General features: G+C 42.4%; 1 protein-coding gene across 1 annotated transcript; it reads left to right on the top strand.

Moving 5' to 3' along the window:
• The first annotated feature begins 10,386 nt into the window (after positions 1 to 10,386).
• LOC117887480 (olfactory receptor 49-like) lies at positions 10,387 to 11,319 on the top strand. Its single transcript, XM_034790124.1, has one exon. It carries the CDS (start codon positions 10,387 to 10,389, stop codon positions 11,317 to 11,319), a length of 933 nt encoding a protein of 310 aa, XP_034646015.1.
• Positions 11,320 to 14,208: the final 2,889 nt, after the last annotated feature.

Below are 14,208 nucleotides of genomic sequence, written 5' to 3'. Positions count from 1 at the left end.
GTTCTTGGTATTTACATAGGACTCATCCCTGTGGTGTCTGATCATCTCACAGTCATGAACAGACTTTAATGTCATAACACCCTTGTGAGGGTGAGAAGTGCGATTATCCCTGTTTTACCAATGGGGAAACGGAAGCACAGGGCAGATTAAGTGATTTACGTAAATCACACAAGGAGTTTGACTTCAATTGAGCTACGGCCCATTGACACCAGCGGGTATCTGGCCCCTTTGACTCCAATGGAGCTATGGCCATTTTCTACCAGCTGAAGGTCTGGTCCATGGTATCTAAGACTGAGGTTTTCCTAGCCTGCTTGTGGAGTTTGGAGATACAAGTCCCATTAATTTTGCTGTGTAAACTTCAATCTCAGTCACCATCTCAGCGCCACATGCAGTGTCAGGGGCAAAGCCAGGAACTGAGCTGAGAGTTCTGAGGGCCAGTCAAGTGCCTTAAACCCAAGATCAGCCTTCGTCTCTGTGCAGGAATAACTGGGTGTCAGTGTTATGCCCTGATGGTGGTAACAAGCCCTGTTCTCTCGCTGCATGAAATGAGTGTTTCAGTGTGTATGTGTGTCTGTATGTTATTGATATGTTGGAGGAAGTAAGGTGTGTGTGTGTGCGCACACATAGGGGATGGAAAGTGCAAGCTGTTTTGTGATGCACTGAGAGAGCTCAGCTCTGTCCCAGGACTGGCCTGGCAGGTCAGAATCAGCACAAATACCAGAGCTCTGAAGATGACAGGCCTGGGCTAGCAAGGTTCAGGATCAGTGCATTCAAAGACGGGTGTGTGGGTGGATGTGAACTTGACTAGCAGAGGGTCCAGACTGAGAGCATTGTCAGTGGTGTGCGTTTGGGGTAGGACAGCAATGACAGAGTGGTTGTAGCTCATTATTGTGATGTGTTGGCAGAGCTGGGGAGCAGTTTTGGGACACGAATAGTAGTGGTAATGTAAGTCAGGACTGAGGCATGTCACGAAAGCTGTGAAAGGAGCCAATCCTGGGATAGCAGAGGGATTGTGGCTGAGGACTAATGGACTTCAGCAGAGATTGGTGGTGGGGGGGAACTAAATCTAGGATAGCAGGGGCTGCAGTTCATGACTGAGGGACAACGACAGAACTGTGCATGGGTGGGGGGAGCTCAGGGTGCTGCAGATCAGGACTGAAGCGCATGAGTAGAGTTCTGTCGGGGGGAAACAAGGGCTGGGATAACAAGGGGATATAGGTGTAATTAATTTGAAATTGGTTGACAGTGCTTTTTTAAATATATTACTGGCAGAAATAGCGAGTATGCACTGTTCCTGTAGCTGTGTCGGTCCCAGGATGTTGGACAGACAAGGTTGGGGAGGGAATATCTTTTACTGGACCAACTTCAGTTGATGAGAGAGACAAACTTTTGAGCTTACCCAGTGTTGTGCAGGTTTCCTCTGAGGATGAGGACTAATAGGTCAGATATAGAGTGATCGCTTTGTGAAAAGTGTTCACCCACAGGTGATGTGGTGTTTTTGTCCTTTATCCGTTTACTGTGTGAGTTCATTTGAGAGAGTAATGATTGTCTGGTTTTAAGCACATAGTTGTTATTAGGGCATTTAATGTTCCCCCTCTTCCTTTCCTTCCTATGACTGGTGGGGTGTTAATGGGCCACTTCACCTTGAATGATCCCTTGCAATGTGTGTCAACTACTTAGGCTAAATTATCTCTTCTATCTTTACTCCTGGGGGAATTCTGCGCTACTGCGCATGCACAGAATTTTTTATGTAGAAAATACTTTCTGCTGAAGAAGTGCTGCAGTTCTGCCTTTTGCCCACCAGAGGCTGCTGTGGTGCCAGCTGACTGGCAGTAACAACTAGCAGCTGGCTCCTCGCAGCAGCCTGCCGGTGGAGCCAGGTTAGTTGGCAGACTGGGGCACATGGGGCTGCTGTGGGGGTCACAGACTGGGGTTCAGAAGGGCTAGTTGTGGGGACAGACTGGGGTGCAGGCTCAGGAGCAAGTGGGATGACAGCTTCGAGCCAGGTGCTGAATAGGAGGCGGGCTCCAGGGCCACATGGAGACGGGGGAGGGACAGGGAGGTGCAAGGACACATGGGAACAGGGACAGATGTGCCTGACTGAATGGGAGAGGCTCGGGGTTAGCCAGAGTCTGCACAGGGGAGGCTCCCTAAATCCCTAACAATCCCTCCCCAAAATAAACTGTTCCATACTTCACCCTCCCACACCCAATAACCCTCCAGGTCCACTCCCAGGCTCCTTCCTTTTCCCTCAGCTCCTCCGTTAACCCTTATTCCCCCAAGTCTTTGCACTGCTTCTGAGGGGAGCAGGAAATATGTTTCTGTATTGTAGTTTAAATGAATTACTCAAAGTTCTGTATTAATATGTCAAGTAAGGAATCTATTTGTCAAAAAAACATTTTCTGAATCTTTTTTTTAATCTGTATTGTTACAGACATACTTGCTGATAGGTATTTTGAAATAAATTATGAAAATAATTGAAACTGGCATGATTATATTCTGTTATTTTGACAACTAAAATATGCAGAATTTTAAAATATTATGTGCAGAATTTTTTTTTTTTTTTGGTCACAGAATTCCCCCAGGAGTATGTCTGGTATTTAGCTGTGACACTCCGACTTTGTTTCACAGACCCAAATAAGATGGCCCAATAAAAGAAATGATCTCATCCAGCTTTTCTCTCTAGAAATAGCATGAAGCTGTTCTCTCAGAGCGGTGTTTGTACTGGAGGTCTTAACAGGAGTATCAATAGTTATAATTCATTTTTGGATCTGAAAATCAAGTTCTGATACATAGGAGGAGTAGACCTGTTGAGGAAGAAGTGCCTAAATGATTATGACTGTAGAACAACCTCTTTAGTACTTAAATTTTGAAAATATGGAATTTTTCGAGAAAGACAAAAGAACCACAATATGGAGCATTTACTGATGAGTCACTGACATCCAGGAAAGCAAAATTAGCCAGCAGGAAGTACATGGGGGTGTGGAGCTGGTGGTCAGTGATCACGGTGGTGATGATGGTGAAGTGTCCCAGCCAGGTTTTCACATAGACGATGAGGAAAACCACAGAGAGGAATCACTGCAGCTTAGGATTCTCGGTGAGGCCCAAGAGGAAAAAATCTATCACTGGGGTGGTGAGGTTCCTCTTCTCCATTTTTTTAACCTCAAAATATACCTGCAGAGAGAACAGTGATGATATAATTATGATGTAATCCCAGTACATTATTGATATTAAATTAACATTAACTCCACCTTAACAAACACATTTGCTTGGGTTTTCCTTTGTTTACTAAATTCTATATCTCTGTCCTCATCCCCAATATTGAGTAATCCTGCTTTAATAGACGCTAGGATCTCCACCAACGAACAGGAGTGGTCTACATTGTGAAACAAGCCCCATACTAACCACTGTCTCCATTCATCTTCCTGCATCCTTGATGGTGCACACCTCCCAGGGTCCACAGATTAGTGATGGGGTCTAGAGGTTCTGGTTTGGGAAGAATGTGGATTTGTAGGGAGTGCACTTAGGTGGAGATTCTCAGAGTCCAGGGGTTCTGATCATGGGAATCACAGATGCTAAATAAGAGGGAGATGCCAGCTAGATCCTCACAAGATGCAAGGGGAATTGCAATGGAAAATTGAGAATCACCGATTCAGGGGATTCCGAAGCCCAATTCTTTGCCTTGATATCAGATGTACTGAACATCTGAACCCACCTTAATACAATGCTGTTCTTTTACCTCTTCTAGTTGCTCCATGAAGAGAAAGAATTATGCCTGATTGATCTGAGCAGGAATAGCATGTACTCAACATCTCTGAAAAATTAAGTCACTGAATTATGGTGCTCATGGATTTTGGTGCCGAACTTTAAGCACCAGATTTGAAAACGGTGAAGACATAAATGTTTCCAAGTGCGCATCTAGAGTGAAATATTCAAAGCTGCCATGGAATTATGGATGCTGAACTCCCATTAACACTTTTGAAAATCATTAGAGGTGGTTGAAAAATTCACTTTTTCCCAACAAAAAAGTTCAATTAAATATTTGACTTGAAAAAAACAACAACAAACAATCATGGTTACATTTCTGAAGCAAAGAAAATGAAAGTTTGTATTTCACTGGTATTCTAATCCAAGTTTTCTTTTCTATTTTAAACATTAAAGATTAAATTCTAACAGAAATTTACCTTTTAATTTCTTTTTTGGAAAACAAAAATAGTTTTCAATTTTAATAATAGCTTGCTTTGTATAATGCTTTCCATCCATAGATCTCAAAGCACGTTACTATCATTATCCCTGTTTTACAGATAGAATACCAGAAGCACAAAGCAGGGAGGGGAGAGCCAGGAATAAAACATAGATTTTACTGAATTCCAGTCCAGTTCTGTATAGGAGTGGTCATGCTACCTTCATTCTCCCACTACCCACTTTTTTCTCTTTTTTTTTTTACTTTACCTCACTTTCTCCAAAGGAAAAAAAGAGATGTGGAGTGAAGGGGGGCAGGAAATATGTGAGAAAATCATGTGTGCATGGGGGGAATGACAATGTCTTTTATTTTAGCCACCTCTGAAAAAGCAAGAAATTAAACATTCCATTAATAAATCAATCAATCAATAAGTAACATTTTTCCTATGTAAAATTTTGGTTTTGTGGAAAAGCTCATATTTCTGTTTTTTTTTTTCTGTGTGTGCTAATAAATGTCAACCAACCCTAAAAATCTCACCTTAAAGGATAGTGATCTGTTGCTGTGCATGGTGAGGGAGGATGTATTAGTAGGTAAAGCACTGCTCTTAGATTCTGACGCGTTGGACTCAATTTCTGCCCTACTACAGATGCTTTCTGGGACCCTGGTTAACTCATGTCTCCCCCCATCATGGAGTTTCAAAGAGGCATAAAGGAGCTAGGTGCAGGGAATCTCAATGAGATTATGTCCACAGATCAGGGCACTTCCCTCGCCTTTTTCCAATCTTCACTTCCCAGCTCCAACCTGCTTAAAGAAAATGTCTTTCACATCAGAGCAGCTGCCATAGGACAAGCTTGATGAGACAGAGCTAATCTCATGAATCATAGAATTGTAGGATTGGAAGAAGGGACCTCAAGAGGTCATCTAGTCCAGTCTCCTGCACTCATGGCAGGTCTAAGTATTACCTAGACCATCCTTGACAGGTGTTTGACTAACCTGATCTTAAAAATATGCAATGATGGAGATTTCACATCCTCCCGAGGCAATTTATTCCAGTGCTTAACTACCCTGACAATTAGGACATTTTTCCTAATGTCCAACATTACCTGCCCTTGCTGCAATTTAAGCCAATTGCTTCTTGTCCTATCATCAGAGGTTAAAGAGAACAATTTTTCTCCCTCTTCCTTGTAACAACCTTTTATGTACTTGAAAACTGTTATCATGTCCCCTCTCAGTCTTCTCTTCTCCAGACTAAATAAACCCATTTTTTTCAATCTTCCCTCATAGGTCATGTTTTCTAGACCTTTCATCATTTTTGTTGCTCTTCTCTGGACTTTCTCCAATTTGTCCAGATCTTTGCTGAAATGTGGCTCCCAGAACTGGACAAAATACTCCAGTTGAGGCCTAATCAGTGCGGAGTGGAGCAGAAGAATTACTTCTTCTTGTGTTGCCTACAACACTCCTGCTAATACATCCCAGAATGATGTTTGCTTTTGTTGCAACAGTGTTACACTGTTCACTCATATTTAGCTTGTGATCAACTATAACCCCCAGATCCCTTTCCGCAGTACTCCTTCCTAGGCAGTCATTTCCCATTTTGTATGTGTGTAACTGATTTTTCCTTCCTAAATGGAGTACTTTGCATTTGCCCTTATTGAATTTCATCCTATTGACTTCAGACCATTTCTCTAGTTTGTCCAGATCATTTTGAATTTCAATCCTATCCTCCAAAGCACTTGCAACTCCTCCCAGCTTGTTAGCATCTGCAAACTTTATAAGTGTGCTCTCTATGCCATTAGCTAAAGCATTGCTGAAGATATTCAACAGACCACAACCCAGAACTGATCCCTGCAGGATCACTTGATATGCCATTCCAGCTTGACTGTGAACCACTGAAAACTATTCTCTTGGAATGGTTTTCCAACCAGTTATGCACCTACCTTATAATAGCTCCATCTAGGTTGTATTTCCTTAATTTGTTTATGAGAAGATCATGCAAGACAGTATCAAAAGCCTTACTAAAGTCAAGATATACCACATCTACCACTTCCCCCCATCCACAAGGCTTGTTACGCTGTCAATTTTGGACTCAGCAGCCAAAGTACAATTAGTGTCCATGGATTCCTGCATCCCAGTTTGACAGCAACTTGGGAATGTATTGTGTCAGTGAGGGGCCTGGGATAAGTCCATTAGTGTGTTCTTATCCCTGATTTTGCCAGTCACATCAGGAACAACAGTGATGGGATTGCTACTAGACATTGTTGTGTATCTAGGATGAGCTGTTCACCCAATGACAGAGAACATAATAACAAACTGGTGCCTGGATGTGAGTTGGTAGCAGCAGAGGGCATCAGAGAATTGAGGCCAGATTTGTAAAGCTATCTAGGCATCTAGCGAGATTTTCAAAAGCACCTGGGTGCCTAAACCCCATTTGTTACAAAGGATCAGGGACACCTAGATGCTTTTGAAAATCCCACTAGGCCCCTAAATACCTTAAAACTTCTGAACCATAGGCCTAGAATAAATAGACTTATCTGTTGTAGTTTATTACAGAATAAATAGAATTCCAGTATGTTGGGTTGGGGGCAGCTCATTTCCAGCAAATATCCCTTGATTTTGGAATTGCTTGACTTTTCCCCCACTGCAACCCAAGTTTGTTGACCTCATGGGCATGGAAGTAGCCATATTTTTATTCCTGCCTCTTTCTTTCTTTCTTTCTTTCTTTCTAGCATAATGGCTTTTGGATATCCCATTCTTAGGTGCCTATCTCTTCCCATTCATTGTATAGGGAGCCTGGGTGCCTAAATCAGGACTTGTGGATTCCACTGGCTGTCTTGGTGTCTTAAAATTAGGTGTTGCAACACATTGCAATGCCTTAGTCTCTTTGTGGATCTGGGCCTTGGCCACCCAGTGAAAACCAGAAACAAGAGGTTAGAAACATTGGGTCCCTCATCCCCCGTGTGTGTCCCTACCCCTGGGTTACAAGTTATGAGTCGGGTTGGCAGAATTCATTTAAAAAAAATAATTTTGAGCAATATTATTCATGTTTATTTTTAAGCTTCCCGATCCCCCCAATTGTTATTGATTTAGGATTTCACAGTTGTGCAAAATCAGGGGTTTTAAGCTCCCCCCCCATCCCCACAATGTTTATCTTTTTAAATTTTCACAGATGCAGGAAATTATGGTGGAGGGGATCATACAATAATTATTTAATGACAGTAGATGCTGAGTTTCAAAAAGATAAAGATTAATAAAATGTTATAATACACATTGTCACATCACATGTGAAAATATACAAAGTAAATATCCTTAAATAAAATTGTAATAAGTTCTCAGGTAGCATTTTTCTTCCTTTGCCTATCTGTCAATTTTGATTATCGATTGAATTTTTTTTGTCAGTTTGTGGGTCTTTGGTGAAATTGACATTTATTAATATTTACCAATAAAAATCGAATCCCTCCTAGCCTAGTTATGAAGGAAATCCTCCTTCCCCCCTCCACTGTCTTGAGTGGATTTTGGCATGCTCAGAACCCACCAACCAGATCAAGTTCCACAGGAGAAAGATGTGCAGTAATGCCTATGTTCACCTGGTTTGAGGATCTGGCTGGGGCTTAGACTTGAGACAGGCAACCAGGCACCTCAAGTGAGGCAGCAGTGTGCATGCCTAGAGGCAGAAACATAAGCACATAGGGGACTTTTGCAGCAAAACTTTAGGCATCAAGTGAATTAAGGCACTTACAGGGTTAGGCAACAGCTAAGTGGGGGCTTTGAGGATCTCAGTCATGCCTAAATTTTGAACTTAGGTGTCTAAAGTAGTAGTGTTGTGTTAATTAAGATGGACTATGTGGGCCCAGAAAGTCAGAGGTGTTAGCATAACCCTGTCACTGGCCAACATCAAACAATGTTAAACAAGTTTCAGGGTTTGATACACACAGGCCTCAGCCTGCTTAATCCCAAGGCAAAGACACCATTAAAATCCTTTTAACCTTTTATTAAAGGTAAAGAAGAAAAGAAAGCACAGTTAAAGCATTTGAAATGTAAGGTATTAAATAAGGCTTTAATTTTAACAACATCCCTCGCTCCCTGTCACTTTAGCTGAAGAGAGTTTTAGAAGGAAAAACAACAACCCTTGTCCATCAGTCTCTTAGATGGCATCAAAGATGATAATAACTGTCCTTTGGAGGGAAAGTAAAGAAATTAGTTGAGATGGGCTGGAGCTGTTATTGTTAAAGTCCCTCCAATCCCATTTCCTTTGAGGTGGTGTTTGGGACTTAACCTGTTGATAACATTTATTAGTGAACTTTCCATAGTTAATTCCCAAGCAGCCAAAAATTATGGGCCCAATTGTCACAGCAGTAGTTAGGCACCGCAATGCTTTTGTGGATCTGGATCTTTGTGCTAAAGGACCTGCCCTGAGTAAATGGAATAGATATAATTAGAAGTGAGCATCTCCTGTTGCCCAGACCAGTGCATAACCCACTGGACTATGCTGCCTAACAAAGAAGTGTAAGGAACACAATAATTATATGGTAGGAGGCACAAGAAATGAATTAAATGGCACATTAAAGGTCTTTGCCATCACAAGTGAGCCTATGACATATGGACAAAGACTAAAACATTCTGAAAGGTACTAGTAGTTGGGTTCACAGATGGTAACCTAGTTAAAATGTATTGGAAAGAAAGTGTCATGTTTTTTTATCTTTTCATATACCTCTCAAAAAGTGGGTCTGGGATTCTCCAGTGAGTGGATCCCCTGGGGTATCTGTGATCATTTAAACTAATCAGTCTCACCCAGTTGAGGCAGACCTACTTCACAGAGAATGGCAAGTAGATCATTCCTGAGACCAGAAGAACTAGAGTCAACATATAAAAGTACAATTCGCTTAGATGTGACAATACCCACTGGACAAGTCAAAAGACCCTGATGTTGCGGGTGCTCTTTGAGGGCTTCTCACGACTTGACATGAAGGGAAAAATCAGAATGATTACTTCTTTACAGTCTTTGAAGAAGTTCAGAATAAACTACTTTAGCATTTAATCCAAAAGAGCAGGGACTAGAATTGAAAAATTATCCTACAAGAATTTATTCTACAGTAGTTGTTGATGACTGAGGCACAGGGCTCAATCTGTGTCTAGCCGGTTTGGCATTATGGTATCTTCCTAACATCACAGTCCTAGACTAACGTGAGTAACTGTTCTGCTCCCTGTTCTGTTTATTTGTTTCCTTTTGTTGTTTTTCTTTTCCCTCTTCTCTTTTTTAATATCTTTTATCTCCATTTTTGATAACCTTTTTTCTTATATTTTCATTTCCCTTTTCTCCTTTCTTTCTTTCACTCATCTTTTTTTCTTCTTTTTTGTTTTTTTCCTTTCCTTCCTTTTACTTTGATTTTTTTTGGTTCCTACATTTTTTGTTTATCTTTTTTCTCCTTTCCTTTTTATTCTCATTCTTCATTTCTCTACTTTCATTTTCACCCTCTCATTTCCTTTATTTTAACTTTTACTTCTCCTTTCTTTTTTTTTTTTTTTACTTTTTTCTTTCTTTCCCTATTTTTAAGCCTAGTCCAAATATTTCTATCAAAACTTATTTTTTACCAAAAAAAAAAAAAAGGGGGGGGGTTCAATTAAACTAAAAACTTTGTGGTAAGTGTCTGCTTTCTGTGGACAATTTTTGACTTTTCATTAAGAAAATAAAAATCAGAAAGTTGAAGAGTTTTCAGCTGAAAACTTTTCTTATTTCTTCCCCTCTCTCCCCCACACCTCTAAAAAAGTCAAAAATTTGCACAGGGAAACAATTCCACCCAGTTCTGCTCTTCTTTATTTTTTGGGCTTTTCTCTCCTCTGCTTTTCTTTCCTATTCTGTTTGCCATTTGTTTCCTCTTCTCATTGTCTTCCCTTCCCTGCTCACATTGACTTGTTGTTCTTCCCATCCCACCCTTTGACCACAGGGTAAATTTTAATTTGATGTATTGTTCTTTTGTCTTCTTCACTTTTCTTATTTCACCCTTGCTTTCCTCCTCTACATTTTATCATTTTTTCCTCCTTATCTCTCTTCCTTTTCCTTTTATAGTCTCTTCTGATCTTTTCTTTCCTCTTCTTTACTCTTCTGTTTTTCTACTTTTCTTTTCTCCTGTTCATCTGACACATTATTCCCTATTCCATCCATCCTCCCTCTATCTCCCTCCCGCACAGATAGCTCCAATGTACCCATGTGGAACCAAACCAACGTGACTGAATTCATCCTCATGGGCTTCCTCTACCCCCACCATCTGGAATGCCTCATGGCTGTTGGCTTCCTGGCCTCTTACCTGCTTATCTTGTCTGGCAATATCATGATCATCGCCATCATCCTCTTAGACCGTCACCTCCACAGCCCCATGCACTTCTTCCTCTGGAACCTCTCCTGTTTGGAGATTCTTATTACATCTTCTGTCCTACCCAAGGTGATTGTCAGCTTCCTGACGGGTGACAGGTCCATCTCCTACCTGGCTTGTATCACTCAGTGCTACTTCTACTTCCTTCTGGGCTGCAGCGAGTTTGTCCTGCTGGCCGTTATGTCCTATGACCGCTATGTGGCCATCTGCAATCCACTGCACTATACCATGGTCATGAATGCTCAGCACTGCTTCCAGCTTGTGGTGGGGTCGTGGGCAATGGGGTTCCTGGCTACCATCACCCCCACCATCCTGGTCATCACCCTGCCCTTCTGCAATGCCAACCAGATCGACCACTTCTTCTGCGACAGCTTGGCCTTGGTGAAGCTGTCCTGTGTGGACACGAGCTTTGTGGAGCTGCTGAGTTTTATGACCTCCTCCGCCATCCTGTTGGGCTCCTTGATCCTGACGGTGGTGTCCTATACCTACATTGTTGCCACCATCTTCAGGATAACATCCCTCTCAGGACGCAACAAGGCTTTCTCCACCTGCTCCTCCCACTTCATCATCATCACCATGGGCTACGGCAGCTGCATCTTCATGTATGTCCGGCCTTCGGGCAGCGACACCTCGCTCAACAAGCTAGTGGCCCTGCTCAACACAGTGGTGACCCCTCTCATGAGCCCCTTCATCTTCAGCATGAGGAACCAGCAGATGAAAGATTCCCTGAGGAGTAGTAGTTCCCTGTTCAAATCCCTTTTCTCCTAAGGCAGAGGGGGAAATTGAAAATCCGCCTCCTAGTTGAGTACCCAAATGACTGAGCTAAGAGTGATGAATGAGTCAGCCTTTTCATTCCCCAGGCCTCTTGCGAAAAACACCTTTGGTGCCTTACCCCAAGAAAGTGTTCACAGCTGACAGTTAGGCACCTCCCTGGAATCTCCCATTAGCTAGCCTAGATGAGCAACCCCTGAGCATGCTGGCTTTTGTGAATCCCATTTTTAGGTGCCTACCTCTCCCCATTCATTGTGTAGGGAGTCGGGTGCTTAAACTGAGGCTTTGTGAATCCCTTTGAATTTCTAGGTACCTAAAAATCAGCTGCTTCAATTATCAGCACCGGAACATCTATGTCCCTTTGTGAATCTAGCTCATGTTGTCTTGGTCTATTACTGGGGATCCTAGTTGATCCTGAAATACAAATAATAAATAATAAAGACTATGAAATACATGACAGTTATGTAGGTGTGGTTATGGGGTACACATATTATGGCAGTGCGATGGTGCAATCATGGTGAAATGGATTGTGCATCATGATCTCTCTCAAGCTAACTTATCAAAATAAGCAACAAAGAGTCCTGTTGCACCTTATAGACGTATAGTATCATAAGCTTTCGTGGGTGAATACTCACTTCGTCAGATGCATGTGAGTATTCACCCACAAAAGCTTATGCTCCAATACGTCTGTTAGTCTATAAGGTGCCACAGAACTCTTTGTCGCTTTTTACAGATCCAGACTAACACGGCTACCCCTCTGATACTTGTCATTGAAATAAGTGACTCATCTATCTACCTATTGACTCTATCTATTGAGGTGGTGATTTTCAAAATAGTTTGGGGATGCAAAAGTTGTCAACACTTGACTGACTAGAGGTCAGGATTCTGACCTATACACCTTCTCAGGTTGGTCTGGGATTTGAGGGCCCCACTGCCACAAGGCCCCACCAATTGGCTCACACTCCCATGGGACCTGCACGGAGCCCTAGATTGAGACCAACAGACAGATAGGAGTGTGGGCAGGATGCAGAAGGTGTCATGGGGGCTGGAGATAAAACCAAACACTCATGACAAATGCCCTGGGAAGCGTGGTTTCAGGAGATATTGACAGTTGTGATTTCTGGATTTCAGTACTGATTGGTCAAGGGGAGAGGAGGAACTACCAGCAAAAGTTCCTGCCTGTGCCCCAGAGCACATGCTCAATGGGTGCAGGACCTACATCATGTCCCCCTTAGCACTGCCCCCAACAAGTCTCTTATCACTGTCCCCTGACCAACCAGCACTGAGGGGCGAGAACTGATTTTGACATCTGGAGTGTGAAAAGTTTGACGGGAGGGGTGTGAAGAAATTTATCAAGATGTGCAAGATGTGTATTCATAACTATATTGACAACCCGCTTGGATTTTCACAACATTCTAATTGAGGAGGTTCCCAAATGCCATTCAAAGTCAATAGGAGTTGGATGATTGTGAGTATTCACCTTTGTGTTTTAATGGAATCATATCCCAGCATAAGAATCCATTTCCCCAGTGCTTCCCAGAGTGTTGAAAACTGAGACTTTCTTCAGGGGAATGAAACCAGTCACAGACTCTGTCCACCAGCCTATGGTCACGCAATCATTTTTGTAGACCTTGATGATATGGCTAAAATAATAAAGGCTGAGATTGTCAGTCACCCAACTCCTCTTGGTTTTGAATTGCATTTGGGAGCATATGTCCAGCAGACTCCTTTGAAAATCCAAGTTTACAACCATGTAGGGAGTGATATCAATACTCAGATGATCCAATCAGGACCGGGGATCTATTGATCTGCCCATAATAAGGGTATAATTGAAAATTGGTGCCTTCACTGAAGAGCTATCAATTAAAGAATACAGTTGGCCTCCACAGGAAGGAGGAGAGAGATTATGAAATACATAAATACTCAGAGCCAGCTCCCTGATGTGCCCTGTTCTCTAAGAAACTTGACTCCAATCTGCCCCCAAGACACCCACCCCACACACTTTAACTGCTACACCCACTCCTCTCCCAGAGCTAGGAATTGAACCCAGAAAAACTGATGCTCAGCTACCTGCTATAACAATCGATCTTCTTGGAACAGACTTCTCTCAGGTCATTGGAGAAGTGTCCTTACTATGTTATTCACAAACATATTTATCAATCAGAGGTTTTATTATTCGTATACCACCTCTTCTTAATAATCATGATTGGCAAAAAACACGGTCAAGAAAAGATTGGCTCTAAAGGCTGAGACTGCTGCCATCTCAGTGTTATAACTTTGTCAATTGCCAAGATCTGATGTCTGAGAGGAAGGTGAAGAAAACCCTTATAAAACAAGGCAATAATGCAACTCTGCACATGAGGACAGAGTTCCTCCAGTGGCCCATCAAACAGCTCAGGCTAAGGCTGAAGTACCGACAGTTCCAGCACACTGTCCCACTAGCCTGCTTCAGCCCTGTCTTGGGGAGCCTGCATCCAGGTGTCCCAGGCTAGCTCAATGTCCATGATCCTTACCTGTCAAATACACTCCAGGCCTGTGCACCACTCAAGGCCTTTGCAGGTTTAGGCTAGGATTTTCAAAGGAGCGAAAGGGAGATGATTGTCCAGTTCACACTGAAAGTTACCCCCAATGGGAATGGCTTGGGAATGACACCGGAGTGAATTTCACCACTAGCCCTTGGCCACTGAGATGAATTTACCCAGAAGTTTGAAAATTATTTCCAAGGCTGTTGGTAAATACATTTTAGACATTGAGACTTGTCCACTGGGAGCTGGTCTGAGAACCACTGCATACATTTCACATGAGACAACAAGTAGCCATCATGTGGTAACAAATTAGAGTCACACCTGCCAGGGGATAGATCTGAACTGGAGATTTATAAATTAA

Source organism: Trachemys scripta, chromosome 14, assembly GCF_013100865.1.
Source record: "Trachemys scripta elegans isolate TJP31775 chromosome 14, CAS_Tse_1.0, whole genome shotgun sequence".
Lineage (NCBI taxonomy): Eukaryota > Metazoa > Chordata > Testudines > Emydidae > Trachemys > Trachemys scripta.
This window is presented reverse-complemented; position numbering and strand designations above follow the sequence as displayed.